Raw genomic sequence first — 19,949 nt, 5'->3', positions numbered from 1 at the left:
TATATTTGACTGAACATTTGCCGCAGATTTATATCTTCAATCTGATTTTCAACCAAACAAAACATTAATCAAATGTAGGTAAACTATACTCGGCGTCACATAAATAATATACTGTTAAAATTTGAATAAAAATATTTTCTACGACTTTATTGACACCTACCGTCGTTTAAATTGTCTTAAATGACTTGCTCATTCGTTTAGCCAAACGGCTTCTCCCTAAACATTGAATCGTTAAACTCCGGTCAGGTTTTGTTCCCGGTGCCAATATTTACATTGTAAAAAGTCGGCCATGTTTACGTTTAAATGGTTTGTCCAAAAACCGAAGAACCCAGAATGCATTTCGGCGTTATTTCGGATATCTCGGATTTATTTTACGCGAACAACGTACAATACCGAGAAGTTGATCAAGCAGACGATTGTCACCGGAGTTCGACGGGAACTTACGAACTTCGTTTGTAAACAAATCGTCCCGTAGAAACCAACATGGCGGATATTAGTATGGGATTTTCCCGTAAGGATTTGTTACGCATGATTTAAGCTAATAAGCGACTCGTTGGTACTAACACGTCATGCATATATGCGAACTATCTTCATATTAAATAAAAGAGGACAACTCTAGCGGTAAGTCCCGACGGTTTAAAAAGTAGAGCTTCAATTCGAAAATGTGTTGTATGTGACGTCGAGTATAAGAAGACTTTAATAAAATAGGCGCTTCTGTTCTTAAGTAAATGAGTGTATATTGTGACAAAGCACTGAGGGTAGACACGTTTCTGCTTTAAAAATAAACTAAAAATAACTTGATGAAATGAGTTTTTATATTGCGATGGTTAACATGCATATATTTGAGGATGCAGATTACATCGCATGATGTCAAACATAGCACATCTGCAGTAACTCCTATATATGAAACTTTGTTTTATTTTTAGATAAAAAGAAGTAAACGAGAAGGTAGAAACAGTAGCTTATTGAATAAGTGATGTACATATATAAAGAAACAAATCGTAAGCTAGTCGGATACATGTACCTTCATTATACATTTACACGTACCTTCATTATATACTTACATGTACCTCAAATACACTTTACTAAAGTTACATGTACTACATGTTTATGTACACAGCCGTGATTTGGCTTAAGAAATTATCAATAGTTTACATGTGCTTCTAATCTTACCTTAAGTTAGAATAACCACCTCGTCGGCCTCTGCTGTTTGGACGACCACCTCTGCCACCACCCCTAAAATGTAATGTCATAATATTTAGCATAAAGAGAGCCATTGAAACCTATTTGACACACTTAACTCTGATAATTCACTCGATCCATATATTTTTCATTAATATCGGAATACATGAATCGGGTCCTTTTATTATATTGCAGAACGAATCTTTACAGAAAATAACTATATTATACATATATTGATTAACCAATAGGGTGTGCGTCATTTACCTGAATTAGATATCAATGGTTCTATAAAATTTGATAAAATTAAGACATATTTCGTGGAATTGGCCTGGATTAGTCGAATTCTTCTGGATACATATATTTATGGCAAGAGTTATAAATACAATACTTATGTTGAAAAAATCAGTGTTGACATCCTTTATAGAAGGAAATAATAGTATGTTTGTTTGTTTGTTTGTTTGTTTTCACCACAACAAAAAGTCATACATGTATTACATGCAACCTTTGGTAAATTATAAGAATCTGGAGCATATACATATATAAAAAAACAGCCTTTCATGACTCTTTCAGGTGAATAGCTACATTCTTACAATGAATCGTTTATACCATACGATGAGAAAAACCAAACAAACAAAAAAAATTGACATACAGCTACAGAATCATTCGGATTTTTTGTAGAACTAAACCAATGAAGATTCGTATAGTTCCCTTACCTCCTTCCGAAACTGCTCTGTGAGTCCGCCATTACTGACTATTTTCTCCTGAAAGATGGGATAGCAATATGAATATGGGTGACGGACCTATTCGTACTCATAGACAATTTGACTTAAAGTTGGAAATGCGAAGAAAATGCACCGCTGATGTCTCTCGACCAACGGCGATAAGCGAGACTTCCAATACCACGTTGTGTGTGTCTGCGTTAAAAGTTCAAACTATCAACTACAACTACAATCATTTCCGAAATAAGTCTCTTTTGAGCCAGTCATTTTTCCGTGCTAGTGAAACATTTTTATCAAAATCTGGTTAACGGGAAAAAAATTACAGTTTTACTCATACAAGCCATGTTCGAACACCGAAATTATGTACATGTGTTTCTGAAGCAAGTAATGTTGTGATCATCTGAATTTTACATTTTCGGTTTGGGCCTATAACAGGTTCGGAAAATAAATAAAACGGTGTTGGATCCGTACCAGAATTTTATGAAAGGTAGGTTCCATGCTCTCATTTGCTCATTTACGTCCAAACTTGGCAACTTTGCACAAAATTAACAAAGGATGTGCTTTCCCTAGACCGCTCTCTATATATCCGGCACTCTGTTGTTTGTTTTTTTTTTAATATCCACCGAAATCCACAGTCATCATTTCCCTTACTTGGAAGTGTCATAGTGCATTTTAAGATACCCTACATTGTAGTCCGGTTATCAATGGATCCGGTCGATATCACAAAACATATTCAAATGACGGAATTCTGGAGGTGACGAAAGCGAAAAAAGAATATTTGATGAATATGTGAATGGCGAGATTTTTTCATCATAAAAGAGTAAATTATAAAAGTGCTTCCGTATATTAATTCTTTTTCTGACTTTGCGTGTACATTGTACATGTATCATGATATGAAACACATTAAAACGCAGTTGATGTGCTGAACAGGATTTTTTTCTTTCCCTCCCTCCGTAGGCAAGGGATGTCACGTGAGTGGCGAGGAAGTTGCCATTTAAAATTCTAATATCATACTTTTGACTGCATTCATATAAAATTAAAATGCTCCGTTATGCATATGTAAGAGAAACCATTCCAGTTTTTTATGTCAGGTTTCTGAGATCATATATAATTACCTTCAAATCACGTGGACATTAGTTTCATTATGTTAACTCTATAAAATACAGCTGATTGAAAAGGCAATTGAAAACAAAATAGTTTTACTTACAAATATCTAGAAAAAAAATCCAAATTCACATTCTCCAGTTTCTTCAGTTAATATTTTATTTGAACAAATTACACTTTTTTTAAGAAGTCATTTTGAGTCAATCCACGTCATCAGGAAAGGGGCGTCCTTCACAATATCTCACTACAGTACCTTTGATAAATTGCCAAAATACTGATTTACGATATATCTGATACTGTGGTTTAAATAGAAAATAGAATCTTTGTGCATTTCTGAAAAATCCAATCGGTTCAAAACGAAAGTTGATTGATCGAATTATGAAAATTAAATTTAGTTATTTAAACACATGTTTTGCTTAAATACGAGTAGATTTGACACAAATTAAAGCAATTTACGTTATACATTTGTTGGTGAATTTTTGGTATTTTTTTGTGTAATGAGCAACCCATAGTTCAGAACGGTTCATTTTATGACTTACTTTACCAAAAGGTACCAGTATCGTATTGCATATCCCTGAGCGGGTGTACGTCAAAACATGGATGCCATAAAAATATAGTGCATTTTCTTTTTGCCTCTCTACAAACTAATGTTTTGTCAAAAGACATGAACAATGACTTAAAAAATAGAGCAAACATCACACTGTAAGATGAAGAACTTTTTTAAAAGAAAATCTAACATAATATCATAAAAATGTTCCACTGAAAAGGTTGGTTTGGTGAGTGCAAAACGAAAGTGAAAGTAGGGAAAATGGCTATTTATAGTTCAAGACTACTTTTCTGTCCAATCTTCGTGGACTCACCCTATTTTCTTTGCGGGAAATTATTTTTTCACATGTCCTTAGAAATGCTACATAAGTGAAAGTTTTATTGAATCAATTTACATATTTTTTAAAAAATCCTAAAAATATGCACTTCACTATAGAAGTCTATGGGAAAATTAATACGATACTGAGACCTAGTAAGCCAGTTTTTCAAGTAAAGTTGGATATTCAGCAAGTGGTCTTTACCAGCTGAAAAAGTAGTACCCCAATACAGGTAACACTTTTAAGATGAATTAGCCAACTTTTGAACCTGATTTTTTATGGTAGCTCTGGTTTTTTGCATTTATAGTTAATTTTTACCAAATTTGGAAATGCATTTTGTTTTCATGAATTTGTAGGATATCAGTTCAATAAAATTATTATCTTGACTATTTATGATGAGCATATCTATATTCAGGTAACCTAAAGCAAGTAATACTCCTGCATAAAGGATAGTTTTCAAGTTACAACACATTTTAAGTATGTGGTTAGGACTTGAAAATAGTCATTTTCCATACATTGCCTCTTATATATGAAAAAATGAATATTTTTTTTATTTTTTGTTTTTCTTTCAAATAAATAGCTAAAATGAGTTGCCATATAACTGTGTGGTTGATTTAAACACAGAAATGTCACAAAAGTCATCAGCCAATTTTTTAGTGGACTTTTTTCAGTGGTTCAAATGGACAGATTCTAATGCGGCAAGAAAAATAATGGTGTTTTTTCATATAAAAACTGAATTTTTTCAAAAAGTATCTAAAGCAGACAATTGTTATTATAATATTTATACCAGTAAACTATATTTCTTGCATCATAGCTATCTGTTTTAAAGAAAAAGTCCTTTTCCTGTCACATTGAGGTCCATTTGTATCTGCCTGGGGTACCAAAATGGCTTAAAATCTGTATTTTCTGCATATGAAAAGCTATATTTTTTTAAAACTATGATATTGGTATAATTTTTTCTGGATTTATTATAATTGAAATGACCATATCTATAGTTTAAAACAGTTGGTTGTACCGGTCATTATACTTTACTTTAAAGAAGAGGCTCCCTTGAGTTAAAGACAAAAAAGGAGGTTCGGATATTAATATTTCCATATATGGAACTCACAAGTGGGGATTAAATAATGATTTAGAACTCATAGTACAGCTCATGTATCTACCATGTCAGAATAAACCACAAAGTTGCTTAGTTTGATTAATACAGCAGCTTTTTATCAAAAGTAATATTTTCTGGCTAACATTGAGATATTAGTCTTATGCCTGGAATAGGGTACCTATATAAGAATTTTAATAGAAAACTCATGTTTGTAGCAGGGCAATGATATTCTGAATTTTCAGTATGGAAATGAATACTCTAGCAGAAAAACAACAACTTTTAGGATTATATTGAAATGTTTATTAGTAATAGGTACCAGTATCGTATTGCATATCCCTGAGCGGGTGTACGTCAAAACATGGATGCCATAAAAATATAGTGCATTTTCTTTTTGCCTCTCTACAAACTAATGTTTTGTCAAAAGACATGAACAATGACTTAAAAAATAGAGCAAACATCACACTGTAAGATGAAGAACTTTTTTAAAAGAAAATCTAACATAATATCATAAAAATGTTCCACTGAAAAGGTTGGTTTGGTGAGTGCAAAACGAAAGTGAAAGTAGGGAAAATGGCTATTTATAGTTCAAGACTACTTTTCTGTCCAATCTTCGTGGACTCACCCTATTTTCTTTGCGGGAAATTATTTTTTCACATGTCCTTAGAAATGCTACATAAGTGAAAGTTTTATTGAATCAATTTACATATTTTTTAAAAAATCCTAAAAATATGCACTTCACTATAGAAGTCTATGGGAAAATTAATACGATACTGAGACCTAGTAAGCCAGTTTTTCAAGTAAAGTTGGATATTCAGCAAGTGGTCTTTACCAGCTGAAAAAGTAGTACCCCAATACAGGTAACACTTTTAAGATGAATTAGCCAACTTTTGAACCTGATTTTTTATGGTAGCTCTGGTTTTTTGCATTTATAGTTAATTTTTACCAAATTTGGAAATGCATTTTGTTTTCATGAATTTGTAGGATATCAGTTCAATAAAATTATTATCTTGACTATTTATGATGAGCATATCTATATTCAGGTAACCTAAAGCAAGTAATACTCCTGCATAAAGGATAGTTTTCAAGTTACAACACATTTTAAGTATGTGGTTAGGACTTGAAAATAGTCATTTTCCATACATTGCCTCTTATATATGAAAAAATGAATATTTTTTTTATTTTTTGTTTTTCTTTCAAATAAATAGCTAAAATGAGTTGCCATATAACTGTGTGGTTGATTTAAACACAGAAATGTCACAAAAGTCATCAGCCAATTTTTTAGTGGACTTTTTTCAGTGGTTCAAATGGACAGATTCTAATGCGGCAAGAAAAATAATGGTGTTTTTTCATATAAAAACTGAATTTTTTCAAAAAGTATCTAAAGCAGACAATTGTTATTATAATATTTATACCAGTAAACTATATTTCTTGCATCATAGCTATCTGTTTTAAAGAAAAAGTCCTTTTCCTGTCACATTGAGGTCCATTTGTATCTGCCTGGGGTACCAAAATGGCTTAAAATCTGTATTTTCTGCATATGAAAAGCTATATTTTTTTAAAACTATGATATTGGTATAATTTTTTCTGGATTTATTATAATTGAAATGACCATATCTATAGTTTAAAACAGTTGGTTGTACCGGTCATTATACTTTACTTTAAAGAAGAGGCTCCCTTGAGTTAAAGACAAAAAAGGAGGTTCGGATATTAATATTTCCATATATGGAACTCACAAGTGGGGATTAAATAATGATTTAGAACTCATAGTACAGCTCATGTATCTACCATGTCAGAATAAACCACAAAGTTGCTTAGTTTGATTAATACAGCAGCTTTTTATCAAAAGTAATATTTTCTGGCTAACATTGAGATATTAGTCTTATGCCTGGAATAGGGTACCTATATAAGAATTTTAATAGAAAACTCATGTTTGTAGCAGGGCAATGATATTCTGAATTTTCAGTATGGAAATGAATACTCTAGCAGAAAAACAACAACTTTTAGGATTATATTGAAATGTTTATTAGTAATAGGTACCAGTATCGTATTGCATATCCCTGAGCGGGTGTACGTCAAAACATGGATGCCATAAAAATATAGTGCATTTTCTTTTTGCCTCTCTACAAACTAATGTTTTGTCAAAAGACATGAACAATGACTTAAAAAATAGAGCAAACATCACACTGTAAGATGAAGAACTTTTTTAAAAGAAAATCTAACATAATATCATAAAAATGTTCCACTGAAAAGGTTGGTTTGGTGAGTGCAAAACGAAAGTGAAAGTAGGGAAAATGGCTATTTATAGTTCAAGACTACTTTTCTGTCCAATCTTCGTGGACTCACCCTATTTTCTTTGCGGGAAATTATTTTTTCACATGTCCTTAGAAATGCTACATAAGTGAAAGTTTTATTGAATCAATTTACATATTTTTTAAAAAATCCTAAAAATATGCACTTCACTATAGAAGTCTATGGGAAAATTAATACGATACTGAGACCTAGTAAGCCAGTTTTTCAAGTAAAGTTGGATATTCAGCAAGTGGTCTTTACCAGCTGAAAAAGTAGTACCCCAATACAGGTAACACTTTTAAGATGAATTAGCCAACTTTTGAACCTGATTTTTTATGGTAGCTCTGGTTTTTTGCATTTATAGTTAATTTTTACCAAATTTGGAAATGCATTTTGTTTTCATGAATTTGTAGGATATCAGTTCAATAAAATTATTATCTTGACTATTTATGATGAGCATATCTATATTCAGGTAACCTAAAGCAAGTAATACTCCTGCATAAAGGATAGTTTTCAAGTTACAACACATTTTAAGTATGTGGTTAGGACTTGAAAATAGTCATTTTCCATACATTGCCTCTTATATATGAAAAAATGAATATTTTTTTTATTTTTTGTTTTTCTTTCAAATAAATAGCTAAAATGAGTTGCCATATAACTGTGTGGTTGATTTAAACACAGAAATGTCACAAAAGTCATCAGCCAATTTTTTAGTGGACTTTTTTCAGTGGTTCAAATGGACAGATTCTAATGCGGCAAGAAAAATAATGGTGTTTTTTCATATAAAAACTGAATTTTTTCAAAAAGTATCTAAAGCAGACAATTGTTATTATAATATTTATACCAGTAAACTATATTTCTTGCATCATAGCTATCTGTTTTAAAGAAAAAGTCCTTTTCCTGTCACATTGAGGTCCATTTGTATCTGCCTGGGGTACCAAAATGGCTTAAAATCTGTATTTTCTGCATATGAAAAGCTATATTTTTTTAAAACTATGATATTGGTATAATTTTTTCTGGATTTATTATAATTGAAATGACCATATCTATAGTTTAAAACAGTTGGTTGTACCGGTCATTATACTTTACTTTAAAGAAGAGGCTCCCTTGAGTTAAAGACAAAAAAGGAGGTTCGGATATTAATATTTCCATATATGGAACTCACAAGTGGGGATTAAATAATGATTTAGAACTCATAGTACAGCTCATGTATCTACCATGTCAGAATAAACCACAAAGTTGCTTAGTTTGATTAATACAGCAGCTTTTTATCAAAAGTAATATTTTCTGGCTAACATTGAGATATTAGTCTTATGCCTGGAATAGGGTACCTATATAAGAATTTTAATAGAAAACTCATGTTTGTAGCAGGGCAATGATATTCTGAATTTTCAGTATGGAAATGAATACTCTAGCAGAAAAACAACAACTTTTAGGATTATATTGAAATGTTTATTAGTAATAGGTACCAGTATCGTATTGCATATCCCTGAGCGGGTGTACGTCAAAACATGGATGCCATAAAAATATAGTGCATTTTCTTTTTGCCTCTCTACAAACTAATGTTTTGTCAAAAGACATGAACAATGACTTAAAAAATAGAGCAAACATCACACTGTAAGATGAAGAACTTTTTTAAAAGAAAATCTAACATAATATCATAAAAATGTTCCACTGAAAAGGTTGGTTTGGTGAGTGCAAAACGAAAGTGAAAGTAGGGAAAATGGCTATTTATAGTTCAAGACTACTTTTCTGTCCAATCTTCGTGGACTCACCCTATTTTCTTTGCGGGAAATTATTTTTTCACATGTCCTTAGAAATGCTACATAAGTGAAAGTTTTATTGAATCAATTTACATATTTTTTAAAAAATCCTAAAAATATGCACTTCACTATAGAAGTCTATGGGAAAATTAATACGATACTGAGACCTAGTAAGCCAGTTTTTCAAGTAAAGTTGGATATTCAGCAAGTGGTCTTTACCAGCTGAAAAAGTAGTACCCCAATACAGGTAACACTTTTAAGATGAATTAGCCAACTTTTGAACCTGATTTTTTATGGTAGCTCTGGTTTTTTGCATTTATAGTTAATTTTTACCAAATTTGGAAATGCATTTTGTTTTCATGAATTTGTAGGATATCAGTTCAATAAAATTATTATCTTGACTATTTATGATGAGCATATCTATATTCAGGTAACCTAAAGCAAGTAATACTCCTGCATAAAGGATAGTTTTCAAGTTACAACACATTTTAAGTATGTGGTTAGGACTTGAAAATAGTCATTTTCCATACATTGCCTCTTATATATGAAAAAATGAATATTTTTTTTATTTTTTGTTTTTCTTTCAAATAAATAGCTAAAATGAGTTGCCATATAACTGTGTGGTTGATTTAAACACAGAAATGTCACAAAAGTCATCAGCCAATTTTTTAGTGGACTTTTTTCAGTGGTTCAAATGGACAGATTCTAATGCGGCAAGAAAAATAATGGTGTTTTTTCATATAAAAACTGAATTTTTTCAAAAAGTATCTAAAGCAGACAATTGTTATTATAATATTTATACCAGTAAACTATATTTCTTGCATCATAGCTATCTGTTTTAAAGAAAAAGTCCTTTTCCTGTCACATTGAGGTCCATTTGTATCTGCCTGGGGTACCAAAATGGCTTAAAATCTGTATTTTCTGCATATGAAAAGCTATATTTTTTTAAAACTATGATATTGGTATAATTTTTTCTGGATTTATTATAATTGAAATGACCATATCTATAGTTTAAAACAGTTGGTTGTACCGGTCATTATACTTTACTTTAAAGAAGAGGCTCCCTTGAGTTAAAGACAAAAAAGGAGGTTCGGATATTAATATTTCCATATATGGAACTCACAAGTGGGGATTAAATAATGATTTAGAACTCATAGTACAGCTCATGTATCTACCATGTCAGAATAAACCACAAAGTTGCTTAGTTTGATTAATACAGCAGCTTTTTATCAAAAGTAATATTTTCTGGCTAACATTGAGATATTAGTCTTATGCCTGGAATAGGGTACCTATATAAGAATTTTAATAGAAAACTCATGTTTGTAGCAGGGCAATGATATTCTGAATTTTCAGTATGGAAATGAATACTCTAGCAGAAAAACAACAACTTTTAGGATTATATTGAAATGTTTATTAGTAATAGGTACCAGTATCGTATTGCATATCCCTGAGCGGGTGTACGTCAAAACATGGATGCCATAAAAATATAGTGCATTTTCTTTTTGCCTCTCTACAAACTAATGTTTTGTCAAAAGACATGAACAATGACTTAAAAAATAGAGCAAACATCACACTGTAAGATGAAGAACTTTTTTAAAAGAAAATCTAACATAATATCATAAAAATGTTCCACTGAAAAGGTTGGTTTGGTGAGTGCAAAACGAAAGTGAAAGTAGGGAAAATGGCTATTTATAGTTCAAGACTACTTTTCTGTCCAATCTTCGTGGACTCACCCTATTTTCTTTGCGGGAAATTATTTTTTCACATGTCCTTAGAAATGCTACATAAGTGAAAGTTTTATTGAATCAATTTACATATTTTTTAAAAAATCCTAAAAATATGCACTTCACTATAGAAGTCTATGGGAAAATTAATACGATACTGAGACCTAGTAAGCCAGTTTTTCAAGTAAAGTTGGATATTCAGCAAGTGGTCTTTACCAGCTGAAAAAGTAGTACCCCAATACAGGTAACACTTTTAAGATGAATTAGCCAACTTTTGAACCTGATTTTTTATGGTAGCTCTGGTTTTTTGCATTTATAGTTAATTTTTACCAAATTTGGAAATGCATTTTGTTTTCATGAATTTGTAGGATATCAGTTCAATAAAATTATTATCTTGACTATTTATGATGAGCATATCTATATTCAGGTAACCTAAAGCAAGTAATACTCCTGCATAAAGGATAGTTTTCAAGTTACAACACATTTTAAGTATGTGGTTAGGACTTGAAAATAGTCATTTTCCATACATTGCCTCTTATATATGAAAAAATGAATATTTTTTTTATTTTTTGTTTTTCTTTCAAATAAATAGCTAAAATGAGTTGCCATATAACTGTGTGGTTGATTTAAACACAGAAATGTCACAAAAGTCATCAGCCAATTTTTTAGTGGACTTTTTTCAGTGGTTCAAATGGACAGATTCTAATGCGGCAAGAAAAATAATGGTGTTTTTTCATATAAAAACTGAATTTTTTCAAAAAGTATCTAAAGCAGACAATTGTTATTATAATATTTATACCAGTAAACTATATTTCTTGCATCATAGCTATCTGTTTTAAAGAAAAAGTCCTTTTCCTGTCACATTGAGGTCCATTTGTATCTGCCTGGGGTACCAAAATGGCTTAAAATCTGTATTTTCTGCATATGAAAAGCTATATTTTTTTAAAACTATGATATTGGTATAATTTTTTCTGGATTTATTATAATTGAAATGACCATATCTATAGTTTAAAACAGTTGGTTGTACCGGTCATTATACTTTACTTTAAAGAAGAGGCTCCCTTGAGTTAAAGACAAAAAAGGAGGTTCGGATATTAATATTTCCATATATGGAACTCACAAGTGGGGATTAAATAATGATTTAGAACTCATAGTACAGCTCATGTATCTACCATGTCAGAATAAACCACAAAGTTGCTTAGTTTGATTAATACAGCAGCTTTTTATCAAAAGTAATATTTTCTGGCTAACATTGAGATATTAGTCTTATGCCTGGAATAGGGTACCTATATAAGAATTTTAATAGAAAACTCATGTTTGTAGCAGGGCAATGATATTCTGAATTTTCAGTATGGAAATGAATACTCTAGCAGAAAAACAACAACTTTTAGGATTATATTGAAATGTTTATTAGTAATAGGTACCAGTATCGTATTGCATATCCCTGAGCGGGTGTACGTCAAAACATGGATGCCATAAAAATATAGTGCATTTTCTTTTTGCCTCTCTACAAACTAATGTTTTGTCAAAAGACATGAACAATGACTTAAAAAATAGAGCAAACATCACACTGTAAGATGAAGAACTTTTTTAAAAGAAAATCTAACATAATATCATAAAAATGTTCCACTGAAAAGGTTGGTTTGGTGAGTGCAAAACGAAAGTGAAAGTAGGGAAAATGGCTATTTATAGTTCAAGACTACTTTTCTGTCCAATCTTCGTGGACTCACCCTATTTTCTTTGCGGGAAATTATTTTTTCACATGTCCTTAGAAATGCTACATAAGTGAAAGTTTTATTGAATCAATTTACATATTTTTTAAAAAATCCTAAAAATATGCACTTCACTATAGAAGTCTATGGGAAAATTAATACGATACTGAGACCTAGTAAGCCAGTTTTTCAAGTAAAGTTGGATATTCAGCAAGTGGTCTTTACCAGCTGAAAAAGTAGTACCCCAATACAGGTAACACTTTTAAGATGAATTAGCCAACTTTTGAACCTGATTTTTTATGGTAGCTCTGGTTTTTTGCATTTATAGTTAATTTTTACCAAATTTGGAAATGCATTTTGTTTTCATGAATTTGTAGGATATCAGTTCAATAAAATTATTATCTTGACTATTTATGATGAGCATATCTATATTCAGGTAACCTAAAGCAAGTAATACTCCTGCATAAAGGATAGTTTTCAAGTTACAACACATTTTAAGTATGTGGTTAGGACTTGAAAATAGTCATTTTCCATACATTGCCTCTTATATATGAAAAAATGAATATTTTTTTTATTTTTTGTTTTTCTTTCAAATAAATAGCTAAAATGAGTTGCCATATAACTGTGTGGTTGATTTAAACACAGAAATGTCACAAAAGTCATCAGCCAATTTTTTAGTGGACTTTTTTCAGTGGTTCAAATGGACAGATTCTAATGCGGCAAGAAAAATAATGGTGTTTTTTCATATAAAAACTGAATTTTTTCAAAAAGTATCTAAAGCAGACAATTGTTATTATAATATTTATACCAGTAAACTATATTTCTTGCATCATAGCTATCTGTTTTAAAGAAAAAGTCCTTTTCCTGTCACATTGAGGTCCATTTGTATCTGCCTGGGGTACCAAAATGGCTTAAAATCTGTATTTTCTGCATATGAAAAGCTATATTTTTTTAAAACTATGATATTGGTATAATTTTTTCTGGATTTATTATAATTGAAATGACCATATCTATAGTTTAAAACAGTTGGTTGTACCGGTCATTATACTTTACTTTAAAGAAGAGGCTCCCTTGAGTTAAAGACAAAAAAGGAGGTTCGGATATTAATATTTCCATATATGGAACTCACAAGTGGGGATTAAATAATGATTTAGAACTCATAGTACAGCTCATGTATCTACCATGTCAGAATAAACCACAAAGTTGCTTAGTTTGATTAATACAGCAGCTTTTTATCAAAAGTAATATTTTCTGGCTAACATTGAGATATTAGTCTTATGCCTGGAATAGGGTACCTATATAAGAATTTTAATAGAAAACTCATGTTTGTAGCAGGGCAATGATATTCTGAATTTTCAGTATGGAAATGAATACTCTAGCAGAAAAACAACAACTTTTAGGATTATATTGAAATGTTTATTAGTAATAGGTACCAGTATCGTATTGCATATCCCTGAGCGGGTGTACGTCAAAACATGGATGCCATAAAAATATAGTGCATTTTCTTTTTGCCTCTCTACAAACTAATGTTTTGTCAAAAGACATGAACAATGACTTAAAAAATAGAGCAAACATCACACTGTAAGATGAAGAACTTTTTTAAAAGAAAATCTAACATAATATCATAAAAATGTTCCACTGAAAAGGTTGGTTTGGTGAGTGCAAAACGAAAGTGAAAGTAGGGAAAATGGCTATTTATAGTTCAAGACTACTTTTCTGTCCAATCTTCGTGGACTCACCCTATTTTCTTTGCGGGAAATTATTTTTTCACATGTCCTTAGAAATGCTACATAAGTGAAAGTTTTATTGAATCAATTTACATATTTTTTAAAAAATCCTAAAAATATGCACTTCACTATAGAAGTCTATGGGAAAATTAATACGATACTGAGACCTAGTAAGCCAGTTTTTCAAGTAAAGTTGGATATTCAGCAAGTGGTCTTTACCAGCTGAAAAAGTAGTACCCCAATACAGGTAACACTTTTAAGATGAATTAGCCAACTTTTGAACCTGATTTTTTATGGTAGCTCTGGTTTTTTGCATTTATAGTTAATTTTTACCAAATTTGGAAATGCATTTTGTTTTCATGAATTTGTAGGATATCAGTTCAATAAAATTATTATCTTGACTATTTATGATGAGCATATCTATATTCAGGTAACCTAAAGCAAGTAATACTCCTGCATAAAGGATAGTTTTCAAGTTACAACACATTTTAAGTATGTGGTTAGGACTTGAAAATAGTCATTTTCCATACATTGCCTCTTATATATGAAAAAATGAATATTTTTTTTATTTTTTGTTTTTCTTTCAAATAAATAGCTAAAATGAGTTGCCATATAACTGTGTGGTTGATTTAAACACAGAAATGTCACAAAAGTCATCAGCCAATTTTTTAGTGGACTTTTTTCAGTGGTTCAAATGGACAGATTCTAATGCGGCAAGAAAAATAATGGTGTTTTTTCATATAAAAACTGAATTTTTTCAAAAAGTATCTAAAGCAGACAATTGTTATTATAATATTTATACCAGTAAACTATATTTCTTGCATCATAGCTATCTGTTTTAAAGAAAAAGTCCTTTTCCTGTCACATTGAGGTCCATTTGTATCTGCCTGGGGTACCAAAATGGCTTAAAATCTGTATTTTCTGCATATGAAAAGCTATATTTTTTTAAAACTATGATATTGGTATAATTTTTTCTGGATTTATTATAATTGAAATGACCATATCTATAGTTTAAAACAGTTGGTTGTACCGGTCATTATACTTTACTTTAAAGAAGAGGCTCCCTTGAGTTAAAGACAAAAAAGGAGGTTCGGATATTAATATTTCCATATATGGAACTCACAAGTGGGGATTAAATAATGATTTAGAACTCATAGTACAGCTCATGTATCTACCATGTCAGAATAAACCACAAAGTTGCTTAGTTTGATTAATACAGCAGCTTTTTATCAAAAGTAATATTTTCTGGCTAACATTGAGATATTAGTCTTATGCCTGGAATAGGGTACCTATATAAGAATTTTAATAGAAAACTCATGTTTGTAGCAGGGCAATGATATTCTGAATTTTCAGTATGGAAATGAATACTCTAGCAGAAAAACAACAACTTTTAGGATTATATTGAAATGTTTATTAGTAATAGGTACCAGTATCGTATTGCATATCCCTGAGCGGGTGTACGTCAAAACATGGATGCCATAAAAATATAGTGCATTTTCTTTTTGCCTCTCTACAAACTAATGTTTTGTCAAAAGACATGAACAATGACTTAAAAAATAGAGCAAACATCACACTGTAAGATGAAGAACTTTTTTAAAAGAAAATCTAACATAATATCATAAAAATGTTCCACTGAAAAGGTTGGTTTGGTGAGTGCAAAACGAAAGTGAAAGTAGGGAAAATGGCTATTTATAGTTCAAGACTACTTTTCTGTCCAATCTTCGTGGACTCACCCTATTTTCTTTGCGGGAAATTATTTTTTCACATGTCCTTAGAAATGCTACATAAGTGAAAGTTTTATTGAATCAATTTACATATTTTTTAAAAAATCCTAAAAATATGCACTTCACTATAGAAGTCTATGGGAAAATTAATACGATACTGAGACCTAGTAAGCCAGTTTTTCAAGTAAAGTTGGATATTCAGCAAGTGGTCTTTACCAGCTGAAAAAGTAGTACCCCAATACAGGTAACACTTTTAAGATGAATTAGCCAACTTTTGAACCTGATTTTTTATGGTAGCTCTGGTTTTTTGCATTTATAGTTAATTTTTACCAAATTTGGAAATGCATTTTGTTTTCATGAATTTGTAGGATATCAGTTCAATAAAATTATTATCTTGACTATTTATGATGAGCATATCTATATTCAGGTAACCTAAAGCAAGTAATACTCCTGCATAAAGGATAGTTTTCAAGTTACAACACATTTTAAGTATGTGGTTAGGACTTGAAAATAGTCATTTTCCATACATTGCCTCTTATATATGAAAAAATGAATATTTTTTTTATTTTTTGTTTTTCTTTCAAATAAATAGCTAAAATGAGTTGCCATATAACTGTGTGGTTGATTTAAACACAGAAATGTCACAAAAGTCATCAGCCAATTTTTTAGTGGACTTTTTTCAGTGGTTCAAATGGACAGATTCTAATGCGGCAAGAAAAATAATGGTGTTTTTTCATATAAAAACTGAATTTTTTCAAAAAGTATCTAAAGCAGACAATTGTTATTATAATATTTATACCAGTAAACTATATTTCTTGCATCATAGCTATCTGTTTTAAAGAAAAAGTCCTTTTCCTGTCACATTGAGGTCCATTTGTATCTGCCTGGGGTACCAAAATGGCTTAAAATCTGTATTTTCTGCATATGAAAAGCTATATTTTTTTAAAACTATGATATTGGTATAATTTTTTCTGGATTTATTATAATTGAAATGACCATATCTATAGTTTAAAACAGTTGGTTGTACCGGTCATTATACTTTACTTTAAAGAAGAGGCTCCCTTGAGTTAAAGACAAAAAAGGAGGTTCGGATATTAATATTTCCATATATGGAACTCACAAGTGGGGATTAAATAATGATTTAGAACTCATAGTACAGCTCATGTATCTACCATGTCAGAATAAACCACAAAGTTGCTTAGTTTGATTAATACAGCAGCTTTTTATCAAAAGTAATATTTTCTGGCTAACATTGAGATATTAGTCTTATGCCTGGAATAGGGTACCTATATAAGAATTTTAATAGAAAACTCATGTTTGTAGCAGGGCAATGATATTCTGAATTTTCAGTATGGAAATGAATACTCTAGCAGAAAAACAACAACTTTTAGGATTATATTGAAATGTTTATTAGTAATAGGTACCAGTATCGTATTGCATATCCCTGAGCGGGTGTACGTCAAAACATGGATGCCATAAAAATATAGTGCATTTTCTTTTTGCCTCTCTACAAACTAATGTTTTGTCAAAAGACATGAACAATGACTTAAAAAATAGAGCAAACATCACACTGTAAGATGAAGAACTTTTTTAAAAGAAAATCTAACATAATATCATAAAAATGTTCCACTGAAAAGGTTGGTTTGGTGAGTGCAAAACGAAAGTGAAAGTAGGGAAAATGGCTATTTATAGTTCAAGACTACTTTTCTGTCCAATCTTCGTGGACTCACCCTATTTTCTTTGCGGGAAATTATTTTTTCACATGTCCTTAGAAATGCTACATAAGTGAAAGTTTTATTGAATCAATTTACATATTTTTTAAAAAATCCTAAAAATATGCACTTCACTATAGAAGTCTATGGGAAAATTAATACGATACTGAGACCTAGTAAGCCAGTTTTTCAAGTAAAGTTGGATATTCAGCAAGTGGTCTTTACCAGCTGAAAAAGTAGTACCCCAATACAGGTAACACTTTTAAGATGAATTAGCCAACTTTTGAACCTGATTTTTTATGGTAGCTCTGGTTTTTTGCATTTATAGTTAATTTTTACCAAATTTGGAAATGCATTTTGTTTTCATGAATTTGTAGGATATCAGTTCAATAAAATTATTATCTTGACTATTTATGATGAGCATATCTATATTCAGGTAACCTAAAGCAAGTAATACTCCTGCATAAAGGATAGTTTTCAAGTTACAACACATTTTAAGTATGTGGTTAGGACTTGAAAATAGTCATTTTCCATACATTGCCTCTTATATATGAAAAAATGAATATTTTTTTTATTTTTTGTTTTTCTTTCAAATAAATAGCTAAAATGAGTTGCCATATAACTGTGTGGTTGATTTAAACACAGAAATGTCACAAAAGTCATCAGCCAATTTTTTAGTGGACTTTTTTCAGTGGTTCAAATGGACAGATTCTAATGCGGCAAGAAAAATAATGGTGTTTTTTCATATAAAAACTGAATTTTTTCAAAAAGTATCTAAAGCAGACAATTGTTATTATAATATTTATACCAGTAAACTATATTTCTTGCATCATAGCTATCTGTTTTAAAGAAAAAGTCCTTTTCCTGTCACATTGAGGTCCATTTGTATCTGCCTGGGGTACCAAAATGGCTTAAAATCTGTATTTTCTGCATATGAAAAGCTATATTTTTTTAAAACTATGATATTGGTATAATTTTTTCTGGATTTATTATAATTGAAATGACCATATCTATAGTTTAAAACAGTTGGTTGTACCGGTCATTATACTTTACTTTAAAGAAGAGGCTCCCTTGAGTTAAAGACAAAAAAGGAGGTTCGGATATTAATATTTCCATATATGGAACTCACAAGTGGGGATTAAATAATGATTTAGAACTCATAGTACAGCTCATGTATCTACCATGTCAGAATAAACCACAAAGTTGCTTAGTTTGATTAATACAGCAGCTTTTTATCAAAAGTAATATTTTCTGGCTAACATTGAGATATTAGTCTTATGCCTGGAATAGGGTACCTATATAAGAATTTTAATAGAAAACTCATGTTTGTAGCAGGGCAATGATATTCTGAATTTTCAGTATGGAAATGAATACTCTAGCAGAAAAACAACAACTTTTAGGATTATATTGAAATGTTTATTAGTAGTAAGCCAGTTTTTCAAGTAAAGTTGGATATTCAGCAAGTGGTCTTTACCAGCTGAAAAAGTAGTACCCCAATACAGGTAACACTTTTAAGATGAATTAGCCAACTTTTGAACCTGATTTTTTATGGTAGCTCTGGTTTTTTGCATTTATAGTTAATTTTTACCAAATTTGGAAATGCATTTTGTTTTCATGAATTTGTAGGATATCAGTTCAATAAAATTATTATCTTGACTATTTATGATGAGCATATCTATATTCAGGTAACCTAAAGCAAGTAATACTCCTGCATAAAGGATAGTTTTCAAGTTACAACACATTTTAAGTATGTGGTTAGGACTTGAAAATAGTCATTTTCCATACATTGCCTCTTATATATGAAAAAATGAATATTTTTTTTATTTTTTGTTTTTCTTTCAAATAAATAGCTAAAATGAGTTGCCATATAACTGTGTGGTTGATTTAAACACAGAAATGTCACAAAAGTCATCAGCCAATTTTTTAGTGGACTTTTTTCAGTGGTTCAAATGGACAGATTCTAATGCGGCAAGAAAAATAATGGTGTTTTTTCATATAAAAACTGAATTTTTTCAAAAAGTATCTAAAGCAGACAATTGTTATTATAATATTTATACCAGTAAACTATATTTCTTGCATCATAGCTATCTGTTTTAAAGAAAAAGTCCTTTTCCTGTCACATTGAGGTCCATTTGTATCTGCCTGGGGTACCAAAATGGCTTAAAATCTGTATTTTCTGCATATGAAAAGCTATATTTTTTTAAAACTATGATATTGGTATAATTTTTTCTGGATTTATTATAATTGAAATGACCATATCTATAGTTTAAAACAGTTGGTTGTACCGGTCATTATACTTTACTTTAAAGAAGAGGCTCCCTTGAGTTAAAGACA

At 30.6% G+C, this 19,949-nt stretch overlaps 1 protein-coding gene across 4 annotated transcripts in view; it reads right to left on the bottom strand.

Annotated features, from left to right (window-relative positions):
- Positions 1–19,949, bottom strand: part of LOC148624840 (NFX1-type zinc finger-containing protein 1-like) — a 123,088-nt gene that overhangs the window by 7,717 nt on the left and 95,422 nt on the right. For 2 of the 4 annotated variants that reach the window (XM_088567807.1, XM_088567808.1), the window contains 2 exons: positions 1,896–1,943; positions 1,174–1,236 (listed from right to left, as the gene is read on the bottom strand). In XM_088567807.1, coding sequence (XP_088423933.1) covers positions 1,174–1,236; positions 1,896–1,927 — 95 coding nt within the window. In that variant the 5' untranslated portion in view covers positions 1,928–1,943. Of the gene's footprint in view, positions 1–1,173; positions 1,237–1,895; positions 1,950–3,108; positions 3,410–19,949 lie in introns of those variants that run through there. The other 2 variants (XM_088567806.1, XM_088567809.1) reach the window with 2 other exon arrangements.

The sequence above is a fragment of the Perna viridis genome, chromosome 2, assembly GCF_037379345.1.
Source record: "Perna viridis isolate PV_CMFRI_1.1 ecotype Kerala chromosome 2, ASM3737934v1, whole genome shotgun sequence".
Taxonomy (NCBI): Eukaryota; Metazoa; Mollusca; class Bivalvia; order Mytilida; family Mytilidae; genus Perna; species Perna viridis.
This window is presented reverse-complemented; position numbering and strand designations above follow the sequence as displayed.